A 12,024-nucleotide genomic window follows, 5' to 3' on the forward strand; every position below is an offset into this window, starting at 1 on the left:
GTAGCTGCCCTTCACTTTCAGACCAGCCCAACTCCTGCTCCCAGGGGAGCCAGCACCTTCCCTGTTGCTGGTGTTGCCTTGCAGGGCTGCTGTGAGGGAGCTCAGTGAGGGCTGGACCCACAGCAGGTACTTCATCCTGCCTGGTTTCCTGGGGATCTGTGTCTTTGCCATGGCAGAGAGAGCCTGTCCTGCACAGACCCAGCTCCATCCCTGGGGAGCCTCAAGGGTTTCTCCAGCCACACTCCAGCCCTGGGGCCACCTTGGTCTGGTGCAAGTGCATGGCAGTGTGGGTGGGCAGCAGGACAGGCAGGACCCCTCCTTGCTGCCCCCAGTGAGCAGCTGCCCTGCTGCTGTCCCCACCTTTGAGTTGAGTGGGGGGCTGGAGGCCCTGGTTGGGAGGGGTCCCATGGGGCAGTGCAGGGAGGCTGTTCTGCCAGCTGGCAGGGCAGCGTGGGGCTGGTGGCTCCAGGTCCCCAGGGGTCCCTCGGGCTGGCTGTCTGGTGCTGTTATGTCGAGAAAGAGGCAGAGTCAGGTGCTGCAGGGTAACCCAGAGGTGGGGCTGAGATGGTCCTGGTGCTCTGGAGACACAGGGGGTGGAGAGATGGGAGGCTTGAGCCCTCGGGATAGGGTAGGGCTGCACACTGAGGTGAAACATCCGATTTAAACAGGGCTTGCAAGGACAGAGCCAGGGCTGTTGTTGCTGGCTGGGATGGGACATCATACTGAACTCTCTGGGGAGGTTGTGACCAGGGCAGGGTGTCAGCCCAGGGCTGTGGGCTTGGGGTGGCTCTGGGGTGTTGGCAGAGGTGAGGAGCAGTTCCCACACCAAGGACAAGGTGGTGTGAGCCTTACAGCCAGGACTATTGAGCATGTAGTGCTCCAGTGTCTGCTGGCAGCAGTGTGGGTGGCTGTCCTTGCTGTCCCCTGCCCTGGCCAGGTGAGTGGCAGGAGGGCAGTGTGGTGGCATTAGGGTGGCTTTGGGCATGCTGTGTCAGGCTGTGGGTGAGAGGGACCACAGGCCAGCCTGTGAGACCCAGCTGGACCCCTCTGTTATCCCAGGGACACGGGATGGAGCCTGGGGAGCAGCAGAGTGAGGCTTGGCCTGAGGGTGTGGTCAGGAGTATCCAGCCTTGGGGGGCACTGGAGGAAGAAAAAGGGCAGGATGAGGACAGAGCTGCTGGCCCCAGTGGCAGGTGTGGGGAGCAGAGGTGGCCAGGTTGGGTGCTTGGGCTGTGTTTGGGAGCCAGGGTGTGTCAGGGAGGGGAGCAGGCTGGCTAATGCTCTGGTAACCATGTACTGTGGTGCTGCTGTCCTCACTGCTTTGTGGCATCTCTGCTCTGGAAAGAGAATAAATTTGTATTTATACTGAGAGCTGGAAAAGTGCTCTGGCCTCCTCTCTCTGTGCGTCTCGGCTGAGTCAGCTCCTGTTGCTGTGCCATCCTGGCACTGCTCCTGCAGGGCTGCTGGGACACAGTCACTGTGTCACCCTGGCTGTCCACGCCACTTGAGGCACAACAGCAGCTGTGAGCAGAGCCCCAGGATCCCCAGACACAGGTTGTGTCCCCCAGACACCCTCTTCATCCTCTTCCCACAAGGTCTGTTCAGGCCATGTGGCTGCCTGAGGGGTGGGACAGGGGCTGTGTGGGGACAGTCCCTCTTTGTCACCCAGGAATTTTGGCTGTAGGAAACCCTTCAGCCCCAGGCAGGAGGTAGAGAGCAGTGGGATGCTGGGCAGGCAGGGCAGTCCTTTCCCTCCCTTCTCTCTGGAGCTCCATGAAGTTTTCAGTGCCCAGAGCTATCTGGGTGCCTCAGCCTCAGCTGCTGCCAGTGTTTGCTGTGCCTTTGTGGCACCATAATTCAGATGAACAGTAGTTCAGGGTAAGGCCAGGGGCTCTGGGGCTCTCACCACTGCCCAGACTTGGCTGATGGTGAAGCCTGCCCAGGACAGACAATTTTTGGGCTGGACCTGTTCTCACCCCTGCCTGGAAGGGCTGGCACTGCTGGGAAAACCCTGACACGGTGCCACTGCAGGGAAGTCTGGGGACACTTGTGCCAGAAAGATTCAGGAGCTTAAGGGGGGTGAAATGCAGCCTCCTTCACCACCCCTGTCAAGAGCAGCACAAAGTGCCCCATGCCTGTGCCACGGGCTGCAGGGTGAGGCAGGAGGTGTGCAGTGTGATCAGGGAAGCTGAGCACGTTCAGGAACAGATCCAGCCTGCGGTGCCAGGGAAGAGCTTTTATTTCTCAGCCAGGAAAGCTCGGCGGCGCCCAGCTGAAAGGCGCTGGAGCCTGGGCAGGGCTGCACAGCGGTGTCAGGGTGAGGACAGCATTGTTCCCCTGTCACTGCCAGGCCAGTCCCCAGCCCCAGGGCTCCCTCCCAGGGTACAGGAGCCCTGCTGCCTGTGCTGTGCCTCTGTCAGTGGCCTGGCAGCTGTTCCCCCAAGCAGGGTTAAGTGGCCTGCTCAGGGCTGCTCACAGCCCTGCTCTTTGCTGGGCTGCTCCAGGGGTGCAGCATCCCCTGCTCTGTCTGCTAGGGGGGACGGGGGTATTTTTGCTCCTCCACCCAGCTCCTCACCTTCCCCAGGGGTGAAGCTTTCTGTGGGGATGTTGGCTTCCCCAGCATTTTCTTGTCCTCTGCCTGCTCCCTGCTCCCTGCAGCTCACCTTTTCCAGAGCCTCCCCAGATGTTTCATTCTCCAGGCCTTTGCTGGGAGGCCCCAGATGTGGGGCTGTCTTTGGCTGAGCCTGGGCCTCACTCCCTGTGCCAGCTCCCTCTGCTCCACTGGCTCCCTGCTCCAACCCCTGCACTAACCCTGCTGCCTTTGTTTCCCCTATTGTCCCCCAGTGCCCTGCTTCAGGCTTTTCTATTTTTGCCGGTAGACACTCTTTCTCTTTGTCCTTCTCCACTCTCCCTTTCACTACTGCCTCCTCCTCCCTCTTCTCTTTTTCTTCCTTTTCTTCTTCCTTCTCTACTTCTTCATCCTCTTTTAATTTCTTACCTTCTTCCTCTACTCCCCTCTCCACCCTCTCCTCTCTCTCCCTTTTGTCTTCCTTTTCTTCCTTGTCTACCTCCCCATCCTTCTCCAATTTTCCATCTTCTTCCTCTGCCCCCCTCTCCACCTTTTCCTCTTCTTTTTCTTCCTTTTTTTCTTCCTCTTTCTTCTCTTCCCTCTCCTCCTCTTTCTCATCTTCCTCCTCTGTTCCCAGACTCTCTGGCTTTACCCCACAGGTGCTCAGGTTTGCTTCTTCCCCCACTGCTGTCCAGTCCCTCCTTTCCACCTCTTCTCCCACAGGCTCTCCCCGGGCTTCCGCTCCTCCTGGTGCTGCCCCTTCACCCCCAGCCCTGGGGGTCCCTTCTTCTGCCTGAGGAGCCCTGGGTTGTTCTGTTACTTCAGTCTCAGCCCCCTGCTCCCCCTGCCCAGGGGTCTCCTGGACCCCAGCCTCACCCTGAGGAGCCCCATCACCCACCTCCCTGCTCTCCCACCCCTCACGGGCCTTCAGACCCTGGGATGACTGGAAGAGGCCCTGGTAGCGCTTTCGATCCTCCACGTGCTTCTTCCTCATCCTCTCGCCCAGCTGCTTCAGCTCCTTCTTCACCGCGGCCGCCATGGAGGGGTCGAGGTGAGCCACGCGCTGGAAGTCCTCCCGTGCCTCCCTCTCGTTCCAGACAGCAGCGTGGGCCTTTGCCCGCTTGAAATAGGCCTTGGCATTGTCTGCCAGGAGACAGAGCCCTCACTGGGGGTCCTGCAGCTCAGGGCCACCAGCCACAGGGGCTGGAGACCCTGGGGACCAGGGGACGTGAAGCTGTTGTGGGGTGTGGGGTGGTCACGGGCAGCAGGGCACAGGGAGTGCAGGGATCATCGTGGAAAGGGGAAGGATGGTGTGGTGGTTGGGGGGACATTGTGGGCAGGGGAAACCAGTGACATGAGCACTATCATGGGCAGGGCAAACTGGGACACAGGGATCCAGATGACACAGGTGCTATCACAGGCAGGGGGACACAGGATGAGCATTGTCATGGATGGGGGATTCAGAGGATGGAGTCCCTGGGAGCCGTGGGCACAGCAGGAGAGGGAGATGCAGGGCACAGGTACCATTGTGCTTCTGGAGAAGCTCCGTGGTGTGCTCCAGCACCTCGTAGTACTCGCCGAGCTCCAGCTGGCACTGGCAGTAGTTGAGCACCAGCGGCGTGACCAGGCTCTCCAGCTTCAGCCAGTCATCCTCCCACGGCTTCTCCTGCCCCACGAGCACCCCTGGCTCATGGCTGTGTCCATCCCCTCCCAAGGCACACAGGGAAGTGCTTTGAGGTGTGACCCAGGCAGGGATGGGGAGGTGTTGGTCCTGCTCACCTTGGCCTGGAGGTTCCTGAGGCAGATGACAGCCTCCTGGTACTTGGCTGCCGCCTGTGCGAACTCCCTGCGCAGGACGAGGCGGTTGCCCTCGCTGTGCAGTACAGGCACTGCTGCCAGCTTCTCCTCCTTGCTCATGGCCCAGGTGTCACGTTTGTACGCTGAGGGGTCCTCCACCTGCCCAAGCAGGAGGAGCTGAGCGGCCTGTCCCAGCTGTTCCCGCTCTGGCAGCCATCCCCACCATCCCCCTTACCCGGAACAGCTCCATGATGAAGATGAGAGGCTGTGGCGTCCGCTGCAGCTCGTCCAGGTCATCGTAGCCCGTGCTGTGGTAGTCAAACATGTTGCCCATGCCACAGCGGTGCTTCTGCCCTTCCAGGGGGTCCCGTCCCTCTGCAATCCTCCGCATGCCCCTGGAGACCAGGGCATACATGCCTGTGTGCTGCAAAGAGGGGAGTGCCCCGCTCAGCCCTGGGGAGCCATCTGCACCCCCTTGTCTGGGGCAGACCCCTGGTGCTGAGGCCAAGTCACACCCTGAGTTTGCACCAGACAAGGCCAGAGCATCTCTGGGATGCAGATGACACGGGTCCTGTGTCCTGGCTCTGCAGGAAGGAGGGAAGTGGGCGTCTATGGGCCCCTCACTCACAATGGTATCGCACCAGAACTCAGCCACCTCCCCAATCCTCATGGAGCTGAGCAGCGTCTCCCAGATCTCCAGCTTGAACATCTTGCCCATGATGATCTCCATGGGCATGCCAGCTTCCCGGCTGTCGTCGATCACCGTCCGCTCAAAGTCATCCTTCAGCGTCTGGAAGTGGAAGGTGAACTGCCCCAGAGAGAGCCCAGTGGTGAGATCTCCATGGCAGCCACCATGACCTCAGCTGTGGGGTCAAGCCTGCTCCCAGCACTGTGCTGAGCTGACTGACAGCTCTCCCTCCACAGCAGGAGATTGTGCCTCTTGCCCACTTGAGACAGCAAGCAGATGGTCAAATGTCTTAACATCCATCCATGCTATAGCTCGCTTCTCCCTGTGGGTCCCCCTTTCTAACCCAGTGCACAGAGTGCTCTCACAGTGTGCACCAGGACTGGTGGAACCCACGGTGATCAGAGGCTGGGAAATGTCCCAGGAACAGCCCATTGGCACATCTCATTCCTGCTCTGCACACAGCAGGAAAGGCAGATTTCAGCAACCTGCCAGGGCTGCTGAGCTCCAAAGGTGCCAGGGGGAGGAGGTGTCACAGGCACAGCGCAAGGTGAGGCACTGCCAGCTGTCCCTGTGAGAAATGTGTCTGCTTGTGCCCAAACCAGCCCCTCTGCACCCCTGTTGTGAGGGCCCTCACTCTTCCCCAGACCTGGAGCTGGGCTTGTGAACCATAACGGGCAGGGATGTCAGACCTGCTCCCACTCCCAGGGCTCTGCAGGAACAACCCAGACAATTTACCTTGCTCCCATCCTGCAACTTCGGCAGCTCCCCTCGGCCTCCGTGCAGAATCTTCTTTTTGACCCCTTCCACATTCAGCAGGTATGTTTCCTCCATGGCTGCTCACAGATCACACGCACCCAGCACACTCTGGCCCTTCTACAGCTCCATGTCTTCCTTAGGTGTCTCTTGACTATCTGGCCATACACATTGTCTTCCAGGGCTCCTGCTGACCTTTTCCTTTCTGTGCTGGGGCAGAGCCTTCTTCCCCTGCCCTTGGATTGTGAGAGGAGTGTCCCCTCCTAGCACACACTCACTGAAGCCCCCGTGTCCTCTGTTGCTTTCTGTAACCACCCTTCTAATCCTCTTCCCACCGTGTCAGGTTAATCTGGGATTTGCCTGAAGAGTCTATGGGGAATTATAGGAACTCCCTGATCAGGAGAGCCTCGTTCCTCCCACCGAGTGACAGCACTTTTGACCCAGCTCCATGAAGAGCACTTTGGGGAAGGAGCCCAGCAATGCCCCACTAAAGATGCCCAGGCATGGCTCCCTGCCAGGGGCTGTGTGGTTGGAAGACCACAAAGGAACAGACCAGAGTTGAACAGGAAACTTTATTGAGTTTGGTTTGCAGATATAAGCATTCCTCAAACACCAGGCCACAGCCCATCAAGTTCAAGAGTCAGTAAGATGCAGAACCCAGCACCATGCTGTCCCAGGGAGGCCAGTGCTGGCTATTTACAGTAAATCTGTTGTTTAGGCTGCTCTCACAGGCATAGTTCAATTCTTTAGCTCCACCAGCCAAACCCAGCACAGTGGATGTGAAATCAGCTTTGGACATGGACCCTCTACCACTGCCCAGCAGCACATGTGGCAGCAGAAGTGTGCAACTAAATCACCAAAAAATCAAATACTTCAGTGTGGCAGCTGACCACCACTTCCAGCTCTACTCATGAAGACCCAGGCCCACTCCTCACTTCTCCATGAGGGACTCCAGCTGCTCCTGCAGGGATGCCATCTGGGAAGAGAGAGGGAGACATTACACAAGGCACATGTGGGACCCCAGGCAGCCCTGGCCTTTTTGTGTTCTTGCACATCTTCCACCCACACCAGTGGCTGTGTGTTGCCTGGAGCTGTGCTTGGGCTCCTCTGGGACAGAACTGGCACTGCCCACAGGGATCTGAGAGTGAGAACCTCCTGCCTTGGTACCTGGCTGGAACAGAGCTGCCCAGGCAGGACATCTGCCATAACCCTGCAGCCACTGCCTTCCTTGTACAGGTTTGTGTATGGTGTTTTACCCCAGGCAGCAATCCTGGCAGCTCTGGGCTGCTGACTGGACATGTTTTGGCTCCTCCAGAAAGAATGCTGCAGCCAACCCTACTCCTTGTATCTCCTTCTGCCTTGGGAAGCTCCATTCAACTACAGATGAAGTACAACCCCACCTGACCTGTAGCACTGGAGCTCACAGCAGCTGCTGTGGTAGAAGACTCCAGGAACTCTGTCAGGCCAAGCCTAGAACCGTGTTGTGCCCCAGTACCTCCCACTCCACTCCTCACCTGCTGCTTCTCCCGCTCTTCCTGCTGCTTGAACTCGTCCAGCACGGCCTGGAGACGGGTCTGCAGATACAGACAGGGAGACCACAGTGAACAGTGTGTTCTCAACAGAATGGGTGCTGCTACAACGTGTCAACTGGTGCAGTGACAAGCACCCCCTTATCTCCTCCAGTGTCAAAAATTACTTTGCCTTCACAGGGAAATGCTGGAGTGTGTATGGCCACACCACAGCAATTTTAAACTCAGCAGGCAAAGGCTCCTGGCATCTCCAAATCAGCCTGCTGGATCTGATGGTGATCCAGTGTTAAGTAGGTTTGAAGAGATCCCAGGACAGCTCTCACCTTGAGGGCAAGGTTCTCCACTTTCATGATGAGATCTTCCTGGCGCTTCCTCCTGTCTTGAGTTTCCTGGAGTTTACTTTTCAGGTTGTCAATCTGCTTCTGGATGCCCATGGCTGGAAGGGAGAGTGAGCTCAGACCCAGAGCAGCAGCAGAGCTCGGAGGCACAGCCTGCCGGGCATCCCAACAATTGTGCCATGCTCTGCTGGCCACTCACCGATCTGGTTGGACCCCTCATTCTCCTGCTGCTGCCCATCAGACTCATTCAGCTTGTCCTGCAGTTGTCTCTCCAAGTCTTCCTCGGTGTCCATGATGTTCAGGTCCTCATCATCATGATGATCCCTCTCATCTTCATCCTCACTGCTGCTGCTGATATCATTAAATATCTCCCGCAGTTCATCATGTTCTAGGTGGGGGTAAAAGAGTTAAAACACAGCTCATGACCTGTCAATGCCCTTTGCCTGCCAGGAACCACAACTAGAAATAAAACAGCCTTCCCCACTGCACCTGAGGAGCCATGGCCTTGCTTATGCCCTGACATCCCCGGGGAGGAGATGTCCAGGCTGGTGAGTGAACCATGGTTGTCCACTTCTTTTGTTTCATCTTCAGCAATGACTTCCCAGCCTGACAGCAGGAACAGGTGAGTCAAAGGAAAAAGAGGAACTTGGAAGATGCAGTTGTAATGGAAGATGACTGCCACTCCAAGTAGTCTGGCCTTGTACCTATGGATACCCAGGATGAAATATCCCAGACCTCTTCTCTGATGACTTCTCTACTATTTCAGTTCCTTCTCAGTACAACTGCACAGTCCACAAGAAGGTAACCTTGAGGAAACAGTAAGCTTTGAACAAGGCAAAGATGAAGCTCCAAAACTTCAGTGCCTCTTGTGTGTTTATCTCCCAGTGTTCCACATCCACACAAAGCTCAGCTTGTTCTTTCCAGAGCCCCCAGGTCCCACACAGGTCCTGTCCTGTCCTACTCTTGAGCTTTTTTTCCCACTAAAAGGATACGGACACTGACAGCCTCAGCATCAGTGCTCAGGAGACGCTTCACTTCTTTTTCCACATCAGGAGACTCGATATACTGGGCCAGAGAGAGGAAAGAGAACAGAGACACTCTTAAATGCCTGGTGCATGCTTCTGGTGCTGGCCAACTACAAGCCTCTCCCTCAAGGCTTTCTTATCTTCTGCTTTCAGCTCAGAATTTGCTCATATTTAACTGTGAAGTAATTTATGTGCCCTCCCCAAAAACAATCCATCTTTTTTGTACCTTGGTAGGTTGAGTGCCCTAACTTTTCTGCTTATACTACGTATTTTTTAAGACTTCCTGTGTTTATGCAAAAAGTCCTTGAGGTGTTGACGGTCAACTCAACCCAACTCAATTCAACTCAACTCAACTCCTTCCATCCTACTCAAAAGAAAGCTTCATTTTTCACTTTTAAATTAGTCAGGATTTTTACTGCAGTGATATCAAATCTCTCCTGTGGGCTACAAGAATGTCTCAAGTAATCTGTTTCCCAAATGTCATGCAAAATCACACTCAACCCTGTTCTCAGAAACTGCAAAGGAGAGAAGAACAAGTCTTCCCAGCCTCAGGGTGCTGCATCTCCCCAGCACCTTGCCTGGCTTGTGCATATGCACAGAGACAGTCTCTGTGCTCCATCTGTTGTCACTCCCCCGGCTGAAATGACAGTGGTACTATTTGGGGAAGGGAATGGGCCATGCATAAAGAGAAGATTTAAGCTGGGAAAGCAGGAACGAGTGAAGCCTCATTTCCATGTGAGTCTTTCTTCCTTTCTTCTCTATGAGCTGGAAGACATGTGGTGTGTCAAGGCAGCCACAGGAATGAGGTCCAGCAGTACTCTGCACAGAGGATTTTCCCCTCAGGAGTATAGAATACAGAGGAAGCACCCAAAGAAGTGTTTAAATCTACTATCCTACCATCATCCTCATCTCAGGCAAGGAAAAGTGAACAAATGTTACAAAAACACGTAACTTCCGGACAAATCACCATGACAGCTCTAATGTCTCTGCCCTCCTAGCCCGTGGGTATTTCATCTGCCTCTGGGTGAGAAGCAACTCACCTTCTTCTTAGCTGTCTTCCGGAATCGCCGCTTCCGTACATTTTTCAGGGGAAGAGTGACTGTGATAGAGGAAACAGATTTCATGTGTCAGACAGATGGCCCAGTGAGACAAACATGTGTCAGAAGGGAGAAGATCCCTTCTGCAACAGAGAGCTGTGGAAAGGAGCAGCAGCACCACCAGTAGCTGGCAGCTGTGAGCACCCTGCTCAGATGTGAGGTACTGGGGTGGAGGGGCTTGGCACAGCCTCTACTCACTGCCATGGTTCCATATGAATTTCTTCTCCCTGTCCTTGTCCTTCTTCTTGTTTGCCTTGGGGTCAGTGGTCACAGTTTGCTCTTCCAAAGGTGGGTAGAGATCACCATCCACAGTGCAAACAAGCATCTGGAATCCCCACATGCACACAAGGATGTGAAGGAACAGTGACTGCCCGCTGCATGTTGTGAGCCAAAGGGATTCAGGGGCACAGGGTATGGGAAACACAGTTGCACCCCCGGCTCAGCTGGATACAGCAGCAGTTAAGCTGTCACAAGGACAATCACATTTCACACTTCAGGAATGAGGTTTCTAAACACCAAGTGGAATGGGGAATTTTAAACTGCTAATACTGTGACATACAGGAATTGGGTATGTTATAATGAGTGTCCAGTTGCAAAAGTGTACAAGGGTTTTCCTGGAGAGGGGACCAATGAATGAAGCTGTTGGTGCAGGCAAGAAGGACAGCTCATACCTGGCAAATATCTGCTGTCTTGTAGAAGGTTTTCTTATCTATGGTTTTTAAGCTCTCAATGATGCAGGGCAGATCCACCAGCTTGGCTGCAAGTGGCACTCGGTCCACACGGACAATCCCATGGCGCCCATCCGCTGGGGACACCCAGGGGACAGGTCAGTGCTGGGGCTCAACAGCCACCCTGGGCAGTACAGCCCTGGGCAGCAGGAACTCCACAGGACAACACATGCAAGTGGCACAGCTTCACCTGTGGACAGGCAGAGGTGCCTGGACCAGATGCCCTGGTCCTGCTCACTCACCATGCAGCTCAATGGTGAGCCTGTCCTTCAGGTTGACATTCCCGGACTGGACTGCTCGCCGCACAGTCGAGGCATATTCCTGAGAAGGGAATTCTTCAGGAGCGGATATGCTTCCTTCAAGAATTACCAAAGGCTTCTGCCCAACCTAGCCAGCTTTAAACACCTGCCATCCACATGCTAGACAACAACTGCAAGACCCACGGTGAGCTGCACCCTCCTCTCAACACCACGTTAACCTCATGGCTCTGCTATTCCCAGTGCTCTCCATACCCCTGGCATGACACAGCTGTGACAGAGGTGTGAGGTCCCTGACAGAGACACCTGCCAGAGCCCCACGGCACCGTGGAGTTAGAGCTCCCCTCATCAAGCCCTTGTGGTCTCAGCAGGACACAGTCTCACAGAATCCCAGAATAATGGGGGTTGGAAGAAGAGATCATCCAGCCCAAACCCCCTGCCAAGTCAGGGTCACCCGAAGCAGGTGATACACGTACACATCTGGCTGGGTTTGGGATGTCTCCAGAGAGGGACATTCCACAACCTCCCTGGCCAGCTGTTTCAGTGCTCTGCCACTCTCAATGGAAAGTTCTTCCTCATGGTGAGGTGGAACTTGTGCTTTAGTTTATCATCCTGTCATCCCAGTTTTCTGGGCACCAGAAGAGAGTCTCAGCTTTAAGCACCTAACAAACAGCAACAAGGGCACTTATAGCCACTGCAACTAAACAGCCAGTACTTGTTAAAACTGTACCCTTACAGAAAGGTCCTCCCAAACCCTCTAGGTTGTCTCTGAGCCTCCTACTCTGAGTGGCAGGAGCACCTCTCTAGGGAAGGCCGTGGAAAATCCGTTCAAAATGTTTGGAACAGGCTACCCAGGCCCCCAAAGCACCCAGCCTGTTTCCACATCCCATCCCAGACCCGCAGTTTCCCCACTGCCTTGCTAACGCCTCCCGCAGCCGCTGCTGGCCGGGAAGCCGGGCTGAGCTCGGTGTCACCCGATGGGGCCGCGAGGGGCCGGGCCGAGCTCTTACCGGCGGCAGCCGCAGCACGAACTGGCTCTCGAGCTCGTGCGGAGCATCGTCCTTGCCCTTGCTCATGCCGCCTCCTCCAGCCCTGCCAGAAACACGCGGTCAACCTCGCCCTCGGGAAGGCTCCTGCACGGAGACCCCGGCCCGGGACGGCTGCCGGTGCCTCAGCCTCCCTCAGCCCCGGCCCCGCTCCCGGCCCCGCTCCCGCTCAGCTCCCGGGCCCGCCCGCCCCGCGG

At 56.0% G+C, this 12,024-nt stretch overlaps 2 protein-coding genes across 3 annotated transcripts; both read right to left on the minus strand.

The window, feature by feature from the left end:
* Positions 1 to 2,755: 2,755 nt before the first annotated feature.
* LOC107203699 (aryl-hydrocarbon-interacting protein-like 1) lies at positions 2,756 to 6,235 on the minus strand. 2 transcript variants are annotated; one of them, XM_033514094.1, is made up of 7 exons: positions 5,790 to 6,235; positions 4,995 to 5,174; positions 4,602 to 4,790; positions 4,349 to 4,525; positions 4,094 to 4,235; positions 3,572 to 3,712; positions 2,756 to 2,907 (listed from the first exon to the last, which is right to left on the minus strand). In XM_033514094.1, the coding sequence occupies exons 1-7, from the start codon at positions 5,883 to 5,885 to the stop codon at positions 2,864 to 2,866; spliced, it is 969 nt and encodes a 322-aa protein (XP_033369985.1). In that variant the 5' UTR covers positions 5,886 to 6,235; the 3' UTR covers positions 2,756 to 2,863. The 2 variants fall into 2 exon arrangements, with proteins under 2 accessions (XP_033369985.1, XP_033369987.1); XM_033514096.1 differs by lacking the exon at positions 2,756 to 2,907 and having other exon boundaries at positions 3,632 to 4,235; positions 4,349 to 4,503; positions 4,604 to 4,790.
* Positions 6,236 to 6,360: 125 nt separating this feature from the next.
* TAF7L (TATA-box binding protein associated factor 7 like) lies at positions 6,361 to 11,998 on the minus strand. Its single transcript, XM_015625927.2, has 11 exons — positions 11,792 to 11,998; positions 10,767 to 10,845; positions 10,468 to 10,601; positions 9,995 to 10,121; positions 9,740 to 9,798; positions 8,667 to 8,739; positions 8,164 to 8,280; positions 7,874 to 8,062; positions 7,660 to 7,772; positions 7,322 to 7,381; positions 6,361 to 6,783 (listed from the first exon to the last, which is right to left on the minus strand). Exons 1-11 carry the CDS (start codon positions 11,855 to 11,857, stop codon positions 6,739 to 6,741), a joined length of 1,062 nt encoding a protein of 353 aa, XP_015481413.1. The 5' UTR covers positions 11,858 to 11,998; the 3' UTR covers positions 6,361 to 6,738.
* Positions 11,999 to 12,024: the final 26 nt, after the last annotated feature.

The sequence above is a fragment of the Parus major genome, chromosome 4A (assembly GCF_001522545.3).
Source record: "Parus major isolate Abel chromosome 4A, Parus_major1.1, whole genome shotgun sequence".
Classification (NCBI taxonomy): Eukaryota; Metazoa; Chordata; class Aves; order Passeriformes; family Paridae; genus Parus; species Parus major.

Bases quoted from the DNA above. Each gene is read 5' to 3' on its own strand.
- LOC107203699 (XM_033514094.1), bottom strand. From the start codon at position 5,885: ATGGAGGAAACATACCTGCTGAATGTGGAAGGGGTCAAAAAGAAGATT. The intron at 4,526-4,601 runs GTAAGGGGGATG...CTGCTTGGGCAG, and splicing joins TCATCATGGAGCTGTTCCGG to GTGGAGGACCCCTCAGCGTA. The intron at 4,236-4,348 runs GTGAGCAGGACC...CTCGTGGGGCAG, and splicing joins TCAGGAACCTCCAGGCCAAG to GAGAAGCCGTGGGAGGATGA.
- TAF7L (XM_015625927.2), bottom strand. From the start codon at position 11,857: ATGAGCAAGGGCAAGGACGATGCTCCGCACGAGCTCGAGAGCCAGTTC. The intron at 8,281-8,666 runs GTATCCTTTTAG...TCCTGCTGTCAG, and splicing joins TGCTGAGGCTGTCAGTGTCC to GCTGGGAAGTCATTGCTGAA. The intron at 6,784-7,321 runs GTGAGGAGTGGA...CTCTCTTCCCAG, and splicing joins AAGAGCGGGAGAAGCAGCAG to ATGGCATCCCTGCAGGAGCA.